The sequence below is a fragment of the Cephus cinctus genome, unplaced genomic scaffold, assembly GCF_000341935.2.
Source record: "Cephus cinctus unplaced genomic scaffold, Ccin1 Ccin1_scaffold0160, whole genome shotgun sequence".
NCBI classification, from domain to species: Eukaryota; Metazoa; Arthropoda; class Insecta; order Hymenoptera; family Cephidae; genus Cephus; species Cephus cinctus.
The window spans coordinates 1,647,081-1,661,748 of NW_014332886.1; the positions used below are offsets into that span (position 1 = coordinate 1,647,081).

The 14,668-nt window shown below is 38.7% G+C and overlaps 2 protein-coding genes across 5 annotated transcripts in view; both read left to right on the forward strand.

The window, feature by feature from the left end:
- Positions 1-92: 92 nt before the first annotated feature.
- On the forward strand, positions 93-4,830 carry LOC107263756 (fatty acyl-CoA reductase wat). 2 transcript variants are annotated; one of them, XM_015731300.2, is made up of 9 exons: positions 93-1,177; positions 1,627-1,812; positions 2,393-2,486; positions 2,562-2,807; positions 2,952-3,097; positions 3,177-3,479; positions 3,565-3,846; positions 3,934-4,191; positions 4,272-4,365. In XM_015731300.2, exons 2-9 carry the CDS (start codon positions 1,643-1,645, stop codon positions 4,363-4,365), a joined length of 1,593 nt encoding a protein of 530 aa, XP_015586786.1. In that variant the 5' UTR covers positions 93-1,177; positions 1,627-1,642. The 2 variants fall into 2 exon arrangements, with proteins under 2 accessions (XP_015586786.1, XP_024936711.1); XM_025080943.1 differs by lacking the exon at positions 93-1,177 and having other exon boundaries at positions 1,643-1,812; positions 4,272-4,830.
- Positions 4,831-7,111: 2,281 nt separating this feature from the next.
- The window catches only part of LOC107263760 (zinc finger protein squeeze), a 216,448-nt gene continuing 208,891 nt past the window's right edge, over positions 7,112-14,668 (forward strand). For all 3 annotated transcript variants that reach the window (XM_015731305.2, XM_015731308.2, XM_025080946.1), the window contains exon 1: positions 7,112-8,969. The gene's annotated coding sequence lies outside the window, so the exon portion shown is untranslated. The remainder of the gene's footprint in view (positions 8,970-14,668) is intronic.

Genomic DNA, 14,668 nt, shown 5'->3' on the forward strand with positions numbered 1-14,668 from the left:
AATAATATAAGTATAATTTGTTAACCGAATTAAAAACTGTTATACTACAATATACTACATCAATTGTTCGTGAATACTGTGGTAAGTAATATACATGATAAATGATAGGCTCCAGCTTTTCAATCAACAATTGAACGATTGAACAGAAGTATTCAACAGTTTATTGTTAAAAGATTTCACTATTAGAAATCTTGTTTGTTCATCATACTTTAAATGCATGTGAAATTGCATATTTCATGGGAATCGTCAAAGGGTGAGACCGGAATTGACCTCAGAATATATTACCGGGTTACTGTGATAGACGTAATCGATGACTCGATATTATTTGGCTTCGGTTAATGACATTACCGTACACTTGCATAAGAACTTGGGGTTAGTATATAAACACGTTGTTTCAATGCGAATACAACATATCGTTAAAATTAATTAATACAAAATATTCACGAGATTAGCAATAATCCTTAACCGGTCGCGTGGCGTCTGAGAGACTATGATTGCGCAATCACTGAGATGCCACATCACTGGTTAAGAGATAATAGGATTTGTTGCACTTATTAAATAGTATTGCTGGTCCATGAGTTCAATGTTTTTTGAATGATCGAAAACAACGAGAAAACCACATAACTGTGGCTCTGCGTAACGTGTTTTTATGCATATGCATCATTTTACACTGCAATATTTGTTTTATGTTTGCACATGTTCTTATTATTTTATCATATATGATTTGCTAAGGATTGCATTGCTTGCAAGCTGTCAAGAAAACATATTGAACTTGTGAACCAAAAATACTTTTAATAATAAGTCAGTGTGAACTGTATATAACTTCAAATGTTTGTCTATACTTTATTTACATTAAATTAAATTTTGATACATCTAACTTCATAGTGCATACTGAACTTTTAAAAATATTTAGAACATATGTATATCAGACTGGTTAAGTTTCGTTTGATTGATTTAGCGTTTAATTGACATGCTCTTTTCCTAATATAGAACGCGGGATATAACAAGAAAAAATACAAATACCTAGAACTACGATCTAGAATTTATGGAAGTGGTCACTTATACCTTACGTTTCTTATGCAAATTTTGGTGACACTACAAGCAGGAAGCCCATTACCCACAGTTCTACTTTGTCCCTCATTGGATTCAGTTCGAACTGCGGACGTCAGTCTTTTAGGTAACTAAAATATTTTTAAAAGTATCTTCAACAGTATCGTTGCGTTTTACTCACAATAAGAAATTTAAGATATTTACAAACTAAAGTCCTTACTACATACACTATAAAGATATAAATACATATTACACAATTTTTATAAATTTTGTTTAAACTTTCGATATTATAGTTGAATTGCATAGTTTCGTAATATATCCGAATACTAAGTATCCAGTGCATAAATACTAGTATTAATAATAATTTCATTAAAAAATTCGTACTTCGATAAAAAAATCATATTATTTTTTGCCTCTAACAAGACAAAAACTTTCTTATACATTATTACAAATAACCTCAAATTTCCGTACGTTCACGAGTTTATAATACTTTATTACATGCACAGTAATGTACAGTACTAAAATCGAATGAGAGCATATCAGGCAAAAGATTGTTAATTAATTTCTCGTGTTCAGATATAGTATTCTCAAGATGTCTTTGCAAGGAGGACAAGCTGCGTACATCGCAGATATGATGGCAAATCCAGCGTCGGATCCAGCAGCAGGACCGAGTGAAATCTCTCAGTTTTATGCGGGGTGCAAAATTTTCGTAACAGGTGGTTCAGGTTTTATGGGTAAACTTCTGATAGAAAAATTATTACGGTAAGTATTATAAAGATATCAGAATACGGTCCACCTGGAGTTTATAACCATCGTTATCTTCAAGTTCGCTCATGTAATTACCTCAAACAGGGAAATGAGAGTCAAACGTTTCACCAACGGGTCTCATTAGCATAACAATTTAAACATAGCGGTCCTTCGCTCCAAAAACTTTTTACGTTTCTTTTTTCTTCTTTACTTTGACCCTTGGCGCGCATGCGCGTCTAATAATGGAGTCAAACGTGTGTACTAGTGCACTGACAAGAAGATGTGTAATATTTTGCCACACGACTTCCTCGCGCGTCTCTAACGTGCATTATACTTTGTAAATCATGATTATGTATATGGTCGCGTATATTCTTTGAAATCTGCTAGTAATATCCCGTTAACAGTACAATAGCCAATATTAACTTATTACATTGTCTCTGATGTGTGCGCTGAGCAGGTATAATAGAATCTTTCGCGAATACACAATTACATGAACAATTGGATTTTCCGTACGAGGGAAAATTGGATATTCGGAGGATGAGATATATTTGAGAAATTACTTAAATATATATTGTATTTTTCTCAAAATTTGTAGATCGTGTCCAGATATTGATAAGATGTATATGCTCATTCGAGGAAAAAAAGGTAAAACATCTGAAACTCGTTTCAAGGAGCATTTCGAGGATATCGTAAGTGTTGGTATATGGTATTGTATCTTTCAATTAAATACATACCGTATAATCTCATTGATATAATCTTCCCAGTTGTACGAGAGATTGAAACGCGAACGTCCTGGCATCCTGAGTAAAGTAGTAATGATAGAAGGTGACGTAAGTCTACTCAACCTTGGATTATCTGCAGAAAATCGAGAAATACTTCGGGACTCTAATATAATCTTTCACGGTGCCGCTACGGTACGTTTCGATGAGAAACTTCGGCAAGCGGTAAACATTAACATAAGAGGAACTAAGCAAATGCTTCTATTTGCAAAAGAGATGCCAAACTTAAAGGTAAGTGTGCGATGCTGTACGAAAGAAAAGAAACAAATATTAGTCATAACTTCATAAGACACAATAGTTACTCTGACTTGAGTATACATTAACCGATAGAAAATTTCAAATTATTTCGAATAAATTTATTTATATTATCAACAGGCATTTGTCCATATATCGACAGCTTTTTCTCAGTGCGTAGTCAAGTTCATCGAGGAAAAGTTTTACGCCGCTCCGATCGATTCAGACAAATTGTTGACGGTCACAGAAATATTAGACGATGCCGTATTGGAGCGCATGACACCAGTGTAGGTGCAGTTGCAGTCAATGTCCAAACGGATGAAAATACAAATTGCATCGCTAAAGGATCAAATATTATTCTTACAGGCTCATGGGAAAGTGGCCGAATACTTACGCCTTCACTAAAGCAGTGGCCGAGGACAGTGTGAGACAATATTCAAAAGTATTGCCAGTCTGTGTAGTGAGACCGTCTATCGTGATAGCTACATCCAAAGAGCCGATCACAGGATGGATCAATAATCTTTATGGACCCACTGGAGTCGTGTTTGGTGCTGGGGTCGGATTACTTCGTTCTCTTCATTGCAACAAGGACTGCATCGCAGACATAATTCCAGCGGATTACGTCATTAACAACATCGTGGTAGCAGCCTGGGACATCGCCACGTCAAAGTGATCAGCCATGATAAATCTGATACGTCATATGGTTTTTTCTTAATCGCTCAAGAAATTAAATGTACGTGTTATTTTGTTGCAGAAGTATCAATCCTAATAGCGTGGACACCCTGCTGACGGAAGAAATTGATGAGCCACCGATTTATAACTGCGTTTCCTCTTGCACAAAGCCAATCACATGGGGTCAGTTTATGAAGTTAAATGAAATACATGGAATTGCTGTCCCTAGTTGCATGGTTATGTGGTATTATTGTTTTACTTTGAACAAACAGCAGTGGGTGCATAATATTTATATTGTTCTGCTTCATTATCTACCAGCACTTATTATCGACACTCTGGCTTTTTTGACTGGTCGTAAGCCGATGTGAGGATTGTACTTTTTAAGTATTTCGTTATAATTTATGTATTTTACTGCAACGTGTATTATAATTATTTTTCTTTTGATCGTTAGGCTTTTCGGTGCTTATAAAAAGATACACAAGTTCAGCGGTGTGATATCTTACTTCTCCACTCAGCAATGGAAATTTGAAAATAATGCTGTGCTTAGATTATGGGACAAACTTAATCCTGCTGATCGTATTAAATTTGATTTCAATTTGGAAAGTCTTGATTGGAACAATTATTTTTATCACCATGTGCGCGGCTTACGTGTTTACCTTATTAAAGATCCATTGGATACATTAGAGAAAGGAAAGGCCAAGTATTTTAAGTAAGTTCGAATAATGATCAATTTTTTTTTTGTATTGTTTATGATAAAATTAATGTATTTTATTAAAAAATTTTTCACAGATTGAAAATCGCTCACTATACTCTGTTTACGATCGTTTGGATTTTAGTGTTTTGGGCTTTTGTATCATTCTTGCGGTTTCTTAGATTTTGGTAAATTTCCACATTGATTCGATGATCAGGAATTACTATTAAATTTATGTAATATAATTTTGATGACCAAGATCTCACGTTCTCATGCTTTGCTCCAATACGAGGTGGGATGGTCAAATCGTTTTTGAAAATCTAAAAAAAGTCGTGTTACTGTTTACCGTAGAAATTCGTATTTTTGCTGAAATAATAAGTGCCGGGGATCGGTATACCATCGAACGATCGTCAAGAACCAGTGACTGTTATGCGCAGCGGATATTCAAACTGTTGTAACAATTATACCTAGATGGAGCCACTGCAGCGGTAACTCACACTATACTCGTAAGTCATCGTGAGAATTGTAAACTTTGAAGATGTACTTACAATTAGTTTATCAATTTTTTATTGTTATCATGGTATAACTTTTGAATCGTATGTTTGCACATTAAATAAATAAGATAAAAAATAAAATAAAAAAATGAATTTCCAATTATATTTTACTTATTTCTTTAATACTGATGACCGATAGTATTTTATTGATTATGATAATGGCCAGCAATAATTTTGATTGAATGTATAACTGGTTTATTCAACATTCTAGTTATAACAATCATATTGAAAGGAACTTCAGGACAGAACTTAATGATTTATTCGTACCTACTAAGTGACTTTTAATAGATTTCTCTGTATTTATGGTACTCTTACCTCAGAGTGGTTTCAGATATCGAGTTTTAATAGTCGGATCTTTTTTTATGGATACTGCCAGAGGAATAAGAATGTATGCGACCGATTATTTAATTAACACGAAAATAAGTGTCATATAATAGTTAGAAATTTACATAACTCTTGGTATCTATTGGTTATTACTTTAAAACATAGATCTGTGGCATTTACGATTACTATCAATAGTCATATTTATGAGAAAATCTATAATGTAAGATTTATCTCGAAGAAATAAGATAAAAAAACCTCCAACCTATTAACTATAAGGACATACAACATAAAATCACAAATTGTACGTATGGAACCCAAAACTGATATTAATTGAATCCTGCTAGTAAATTGTCTTCAAAAAATATTGAGTATTGATCAATATTTCATAAATTACCTAATGGCTAAAAAAATTATTCAGAATTTATATTACATCATGTGAAACATCCACCTGTACAATATAATTTATTAATTCCGTATCCATCACCAAAATAGCAATTGTGCCAAAATAGCAACTTGTGGCAATATTATTTCTAACCACAGCGATTGACGTATTTTTGATGCAATATCTTCCAGATGAAGTATTACGAAATAATAAAATAAATACTAGCGTCGAAATTAATTAACGTTACAAAATTTCAACCCGTAAAGAGTTTATTAAAACGAAAACTCTACAAGAACGCCAAGTATCAGGTCCTATTGAAACGGAACTGAGACAATAATATACAGTGACATTTGCAAAGATTAAATAAACCCAATAATTCCCACAAGAAGTCATCTTAAAATCTGTCTATTATCCACTATACTGCTCGTTACTCTCGAAAAGTACTATGAAGTACTTTTACTCCGAGACACTTTTATGTGCATTGAAATGATTTCTACTCTCTTTTTCCCACGGGACATAAATGGTCACTATAACAAGAGAATAAACACATATGGCTGATTCAGTGTGTTGAGGTTCACATATTATACGTAGCAGCGTGGGTGTCGGTACAGTAGGGAATTTCGTAGAAATAAAGCAGTATTGCTTTTTGTCCGTCTGAAAGCACAGATAATCGAACAAAACGGACCACGCCTATCGAACAGATAGCAGAGCGACGTCAAATACAAAGACACCCACGTGCAGATTATACGTCGTGCACGACTCGAAAATCTCCAAGGATACATACTCGAGGAAGGGATAGATAGTAATTGCCGGTCAATGACACGCGAGTTTGACCGTGTTTGCTTGATACCCTCCGCCTTCACCATTCTTCCTTCAGTTCCTTCCTTTCTTCCTGTCAAGCAGCACGTCCCAACCTACAATCATTTATCAAGTTTCTTGCCATGCGCGCGACTGTCCGACGGGATCGCCGAGGGCTCGAATTTGACGTCACGTTATATACACGTGCATTGATTCTCTTGAACATTATATTACCGAATGAAGCCAAAGAGTGATGATACTTTTTTCCGAATTCCAACTTCTACTGTATGTATATGGCCGGTTAGGCCGTTCGTTATCGATCTATACTGACAACGAGTGACCAAACACGAATCGGTAAACAAGTCACGTTCCTGCAGGTTGTCGAGATACTTACGATCCATTACGTCGCTCCAAATAGCTACATATATTATTGCCATTAGCAGTCGAAACGGAAAATTAAATATAAAAAAGAAACGTTCAAAGTTAAGTCCAGTACCTCTTAAAAGAGATTAATTCTAACGAATCCTCCGCTCGTGGAATCGATTCTCCATGTACCGATTTCATAGAGGAGGCGCTAGCGATACGATAGGCTAAAACAACATGCAGCAACGATAGGCAACGATACGACTCGATACCGCGATACGATAGGAAGCAAGAGAACGGCTGTTCCAGCCAAAGTGCCGGATAAGCCGTGCGCGGCGCGTGATACGAGCCACTGAGTGAGCAAGTAACTAACTGAGAGAGTGATTCAGAATGAATGAGTGGGAGCGAAAGAGCCGATGCGATAGTAGAATAGGAGCGAGGGAGACGGATAGACAGTGGCAGGAACGATGGAAGGAAAGAACGAGCAGCAAGCAGGCAGCGGGCGGCGCGCAGCTCGGCTAGTCGAGCGAGGATCGAGGAGCGAGAACTCCTGACTCAGGGAGGCAGTGCACGCCCGGCTACTGACACGAGCGGACGGTGTGCGTCGCTTTCATTCCTTTGCCTGTGATTTTTCTCTCATATCAATCGCCGAGCCGAGTGACGAGTCGCGGCGCGCATACTCTCGCTACACATTAGAATAATCCGAAGAAAGACGCTTCGCTTGTAACAGTAGAAACAATCATCAGGCGGATACAGATATCGGTTGTTTACGCAACAGTTACACGAAGATTTTACAAGAATTCTTTATGCACCGTGCCGGCGAGACCTGCGTGCGGTTACCATAGCAGCGCGTGGCGATCAGCTGATTGCCAGAACATTTGACTGTTGGCAGTCGGCGGCGTGTTACACGCGTTTATCCTTTATAAGAATATTTCAAGGTGTTATTGAGTAGATATTGGCTTGATTAATTATTCATTAATTTTACTAGAGACACGAGACTTGATGTATTAAAGATCAAGGGTTTTGTCAGGGTCTTTCCATCGTATGACATTCGAGATGGCTTAGTTTCTTGGTTTTATATACAGGAAATGATCGCGCTGTGATTTTCGATTTTCGGTAGTGCAATTAAATCGCACTTGAATTTCTGTCAAGCGTTCAGCGCGCTCTTTCGTATCTTTCGAAAACACCCGCGCGCGAGAACGTGGCAGTCGCTTGCAGGTAAAGACGACGGAACGCGATGCGTGGGTTCTCCATTTATGTTGAATAAAACGTGGCTTGACGACACCTCTATCGAAATAATATCTCGCTTCTGCGAACTCATGTGAGTCGAGTGAATTAAAGTGATGTCTTTATAACAAATCAAATCGTCAAACGAGAGCTTCATCTTTTTATCGTTTGCGTTAGCCGTACCAAGTGCCAACGGACAATGCGCCATGTGTATTGATCTTTATGGCGCCACATTTAAATACTACAGTTCTTCGATTCCTCCTGAACAGTGCATCTTTATTTTAACGTCCGTTGAAACGTGCTCCTATCTTCTTACTCATCGGGTATTAAGCAGAAAATTCTTAGCCTAATGCCAGCCGTGTAATTATCGGCACACGGTATGCCTACGGCCTTGTATAAGGAGGATTATCGATCAAGGAATCTTATTGCTTCATTTTCGGCATGAATCTCTAGAAGAAATTTTCGAAACGAGAGGAAGGCTCTTTCGACGGGTTTGTCTCGTCTTGGCAACGCAAGTCAACACTGTCGTCGTCGTACAGTAAACCGTCGTGGGAAATAAACGCGTGTACGATCAGAGATTGTAAAAACATATTTCATGTGATTAAATGTCAGTGATAACCTCTCATGAAAATTATATTTATCGTAATTATTGCCAGTGTTCCATCGATTGTACGATCAAGTGACATATCTCATGAGTCATTTGCAATCTTGACAATTAGAAGGCTCATATTAATGCATCTATCGACGATTATGCCGAAGAGGAAACAGATGTACAATACACTGTGGACTGTGCATAAGAATATTAAGGCAGCACTTGCCAAAAATACAAACGACGCGACACGCGAGGAATCCAGTGCCAAAAGGCGAAAGTTATTCTTTCCCTGTTGTGTCCTGACAATCGTAACGGTTTACGTGTAAGATCGTGTTTGAATTTGTCTAGATCTCTTATGTACGAACGTTTACGAACGATGAAGTGGTTCATTACGTTTGTGTTCCGATGTGCAGTGTCTAGTGGCAGCGACAAGCTGCTGTGATAGCTCAAGATTTTCGTAAGCGCGTTATCTTTGTGATAATCAATGGCAAATCGAAATCGCTTGGATTACCAAACAACGCGCGATAGGAGCAGCTGAGTTTGGAAACAATATTTGGTGAGTAAGCGTCATATTTAATTCGAAACATAAAAAACGTCAATAACAATAACACGGATTATCATTTTACGTCACGAAAATAGGTTATGTTACAATTATGTAGAAGATTGTATGGAAACAACTCGAGTCCTTTGAATTTCTCTCGGTAGGCTGTCTTTGCATGGTGACAGTCACGAGGACGGGAATGACAGTAATTACTCTCCTCGTACCGCCGTGATTAAACGCAATTAACGCACGAACGCAAGCCGCAACACTCGCTTTGTTACCGAATGGACTTTTTTTTTGTTAAGGCGCGTTCGTGATATATCGCGACGCAAACTACTTCGGAAATTCAAGGGTGGCTTCGGAACCGGAAAACGTAAGGTGTTACACGTCGTCACAAGACTTCACGGCACTCTTTTCTTTTGTTTTTTTCATGAATTATTTCCGCGCGCTCTATACACGATACCATGCGCTTTACGTAATTTTCCTCGCGGTAGCCACCGCGCCGTGCCGGTGGGTATCGGTAATTGGTTTTCAGGGCATTCGTCCGTTTACTCGCAACGAGTTATGAATATTAATCGGAACGGTCTGTAAACACGTGCGGATATATTGATAAGTGTCGCGCGCCACTAACCGCAATCGATAATAAATAAACGCGCTCCGCATAATACTGATAAGCGATAGAATGATACTGACCACGTTAGGCCGCTACGCTTGGCTAAGCGGCTGCTACGACTTGGCATTCATTGAAGTACTGACTTTAATCTAAGCAATGCCCAGGTAACCGGGCCTTTGACATAAGCAATGTAGATACAAGTCAGAAAATTGGATCGTCTTGTAATTATAGGCGGATACGCATGATAATAGACATTTTGTCAGTAAGAATCTGTTTAGTATTGAACACCATTTATGTTAATGTAATATCAAAAGGTCCTGTCGGGTTATGTTTTTTTTTGAAATTAATATATTATTAATAGTATAAAAACTTGTATTTATAAATAATTATTCTTTCACTCGATTGATCAGTCTATTTCTTTTTAGTTATTTTGGAAAATCTGTAATTCACGTAAACGTGAAAATCTGTGTACGTACTATAAGATTATACCGTAATGGCGTATATCATGGTGTCCCGAACACACTCGAGATTAATTAAAGCCTATGGACGTGTCGTAAAGTTAAATCGTTCTTGGGAATAAAGAAAGCACTTTGGGTCAGTTGCAATCAAGGCAACGGCTGAAAGTACATGTCAACTCCGAAAACGTACGAGCGACGCAGCATCTTAATTTGCGCTGGTGCGAACCTAATTTGGCTTAATGGCCTAATTTAATAGCAGGCTCCAGTGTGTTTACTGGGTTAAGAAGGGAAGCCTGTTTGTTGGTATTGCTCATTATATTTCGAAGGGACGCCGTATGGTGCACGAGATCACTTAGTTCGTATAATTGTGAGATTTATGCCGGATGGCACCGTTGCAATTTGCGACAAAGCTGCCGCGAGAGACACACGAGAATTTATGGATTATGTGGAAAACACTGTTAATCGAGCCGTCGACTTCGTTCGTGAATATTCAAACAGGTTTCTTATGGACATTACTCGTTAGCTTAGTTCCTTAGAGATTAGAGTACTTATCTGGCTCTGCTTCGACTTAACCCACATTTTCTTTTAGCAATTGGCAAAATCCCACTGGTGAAATTGAGACACCTAGTCCTGCGTTAAATTGCATACTTATTATGTCAATCAACTCTTCAGCATCGTGTCGGGTAATGCAACTGCCTATGTAGGCCTATATTAGGTATAAAAATTGTTTACTTCGTTCTAGTTTTGTCCTTTATTTCTTTTTTCTTCTCAACGAATCGACTCGGGGCTTTGTTGACTGCACACTCTAGAAACACGTGATCTGCCTACGGAAAGGAGTTTAATACGAGATAAGTCAAAATCTTTTGGATCACCGTGTATGTAACTGTTGTTCAAATGAAAGTACTGTCTCTTATCGCGGCGACGTTCAATTCTTAATAGACCTTAATACAGGAGTCTTAGGTTTTGTATGTCTCACCTACCAAGTCGAGCATTGACTTTTACTCCATGGCAGATATGAAAGTCACACCTGAGGTATCAACCAGCAATGCAGCAACGCGATGGTAGCGCCTGGTCAATTTTAAGGAAAGTTTTCCGATGTGCTTGTGTGATCGATAATCGCAAGGCGAGTCAAGTTCATTATTTTCATTGAGAATATTCTTAACAGAAGGTAACAGGTGCGGACTGTAGCTGTTAGTGTCCCAGGTCCAGCGGTGTGGCTGCATAAGAAAAATGTGTGTCTCTAGGTAGCCGAAGATTGCCAACACAAATCACTCCTGAATCGTGCTCTTATCTCTTATTCCATCGGTCTTCGTGGCGTAAGACAAAAGCGGCCATGTCGCCGGCGGGACGATGGGTTTTAGATTAGTTCTGGTTTGCATACAATTAAAATGTTTTTCCTCGAAGGAAATCTTAGGATTATATGGCGTTATACGCTGATGGATGGTCGCGGCATCACTGCCCGCTTCCCGCGCGCCGTACAAATCTTACTTCCCCATAAATTTCGCTGCTGCATGGCGCATTTCACTGGGACGTGATATATTTTACTGCTGCGCAGTGAATCGGACCTTTCTGATGTTGCTGTAAAAGGTAGAATTTTCTATGTTCCCTGGGTGTATCTATACGTGTACCCTGCACCACTGTGTGTACAGTTTGCGCTTCAAAGAAATCATACTCCGACCGTAACCGAACGCTGCATACTTTATAACGTAGACTCTCGGGAGTCGTTGAATGTTTTTTTGCAAAAGAAAAAACAAAATTCTGACAATTCGCTAGATTTTCAAGAAACTGTTTTTTCTCTCTTGGCATACATTACATACGCTTTTGGTTCATCGGCGTTGTTCTTATGCGCATATTTTTTACTTTTTTTTTTCCCTTTTGTCCGCCTTGAAATGTCACAGGAGTTTCTCAGATTCGCACGAGGTCGTGATTTTTGTCTTTTGCATATTATCTGTGTCTGATACGAAAATGCGAAACCCAGGGTCTGTCTTCGTGACACGGTAGTACGGCCAACGGAATTCAAAGCGTTCTCGAGCCACTTTGTTTTCTCATGCGAAAATTTTTGTTTCGACGTTTCATTAGCTATTCACCGGGTGTATCTACTTGTCGCTTTTAGGAACGTTCTATATGGATTCGATAAACACGCCGTTTTCGGTAGCGCTCCGATTTAACGTAAATTCTTGTGTAACATTTCTGATTTAAAATTCGGCAGAGACGCCTCGTGCTGTTTTGGCTTAACTTAAATTTCACGGTAACTTCCACGGATACGACTCGGCACGTCGCGCAATGGTTTCGTTGCAAAATGGACGTACCTCTATACGGTATGGTGGCATACATTTTTAAAGTCACAGGTGCACCCATTTTGAATAATCCAGAATCTTTCTGGTATATCCGAAAACCGTGAACATGCTCGACGCATCGAGTAATCTTTATCTTCAAACAAATTGCATAATCATCCCAGCGACTGCATGAATAATCGTATCTCCGTACAGTCTGAGCATATTCTAATCACCGTTAGCCCTTATTGCGTACTGTTATTTTTTTGCTCACTCAAGTACCGCGTATGGGTAAATTGCGCGTTTTTAAATGGATACATTTTTTTTTTTACAAAATTTTTTTCATCTAAATAATTATTAGAATAATATATTCGAACAAATTTTTTTTGGGAGGTTCGCGACGATTCCACGATCGTTAGTTTTTTTTTTACGAATTTTTACCAATCGACACCGTCAGCACGTACGGAGCAATGGTTAGTTATAGAGTGAAATAACTCTTGTGAACTTTTGACATTGAGTCAAACGCGAGGCAGTGGATTCATATGCGTATGGTACGCTATATAGGATAGCTACCCACTCCTTCCTTCAGGTCGCCCTCTATCTTGTTGGCTGTCAGATTGTTGACAGAGCCAGTGACACGTTTAATAGGATTATTTATGCTCCTAAAGGCGCTTAAACGGTCTCCCATCGTATCGCTTCATCTACCTGACGGCGCGTAGCATAATTATGTCGACATAGGTTGTATCGAGCTTAGGGACCTACGTGACAACGCCTAGAAGGTCCCGTTCTCGTCTTTCGTAGCTTCTGATACAGGGATACGATTAAAAGCTGTATATGTATATTACTGTACATATTGTATAGTATATGCATATACATATATATTATAACGGGGTGCCCGGCTCGGCTCGTCCCCGCTATAATTAATTTTTGATCCATAGAGCCGCCAGGGAGCACTAGAGAGCTAGGAATTTCCGAAAAATTAGGAGTTCTGATCGGGATTCGAACCCGATACCTTCGGACTGCCAAGTCGAGCACTTACCACTGTGCTACTGAACCCACTGTCCGACCTGATAAGTCCTATTTATTTATTTTTCGGTCATTCCTAGGTGGTATCCCCTCCAACTCTGTAACGCCACGTTACAATATATATATATAAATACATTTGAACCTGCCTGACGAAGATTTCTTCATTACCAAGTCATTTCGCGTACGCGAGCATATACGTGCATATGTTCAAGTGCAGGGGATTTTCCGATAATTTGTTGATAACACGTTAATGACGCAACCTGCATTCGTACATTCAAAGTGCACATATCCATATTCAGGTTATAGGTAGGGATAACGGTACCATTGAAAGATATTGGGCTGGCTGCCTGTGGGTACTTATAAATCGTTTGGCCATTTCTTATTCATATGTCAATTTATTGACTTCAGGGAAAATGGCCAGGTGAGCATTATGCGAATCATTACGTACGTACGTTAGATATAGGATTTAATGTCTGCCAACTGCTTGGAGGTTACGTCCGTGCTACTGGGATATTGCGTTTATGCCGTATGTGCTATTTGCACTTTGGTGCGATATTCACTAGCGTATCAGTAGTGATAAGTATTTATATACCCGTGAACTATCGTAGAAAACGTCTATACTATTCAAACGATCGTTTCTCGCGGCTGGCTTGTACTTAACGAATAATCGTAATCGTTAATTAGCGCTAGTTACTTCCTGTACCAAAGATTCAATAACTTTGAGAACCTCCCGTATATTAATTTTCTCATATGGTATATTTATTGGATATTCGATTATCTTATATACAGTGGTTGTTATCTGCTAGTTATTTATCGCTGAAAATTGGTATCAATTGAATAGGTGTAGAGATATATAGATATATGGCACTTAAATTTACCTCCGCACCCTATGGGTATATATTGGCACGCTGGCTGATTTCTTTTTGAGAACGTAAGTACTTACCAACGAAGCGAGCTTGTCGCGGTTCCGTATCGATCACAATAATGTCGCGCCGCAATCGACTCGCGCAAATGCGGTCGACTATGCGGGCAGCGCGTGAATCCGGTTTCTGTAGAAATTAAATCTTTCCGCGATACTTTTCATCTGAGTTACAGCTTAGTTTGCGAGTCCGTTCTTTTCCTGCCGTTTCTATTTTTTTCTTTATCTCTTTCTCTTCAGTCCCCATGCTCCCTTCCACCGTGTCTTAGTCAATAGCCGGTGAAGGGAATGTAGGTAAATTACAGCGAGTTCCTTTTTTTTTTTCAATTTTTTTTTTTCACTGTCTTTCTTTCTCTTTTTTCACTCGAACGGATTTATGCGACTGTTGCCAACGATTTCGTATCGGTCGAACGAGGAAGTTAAGG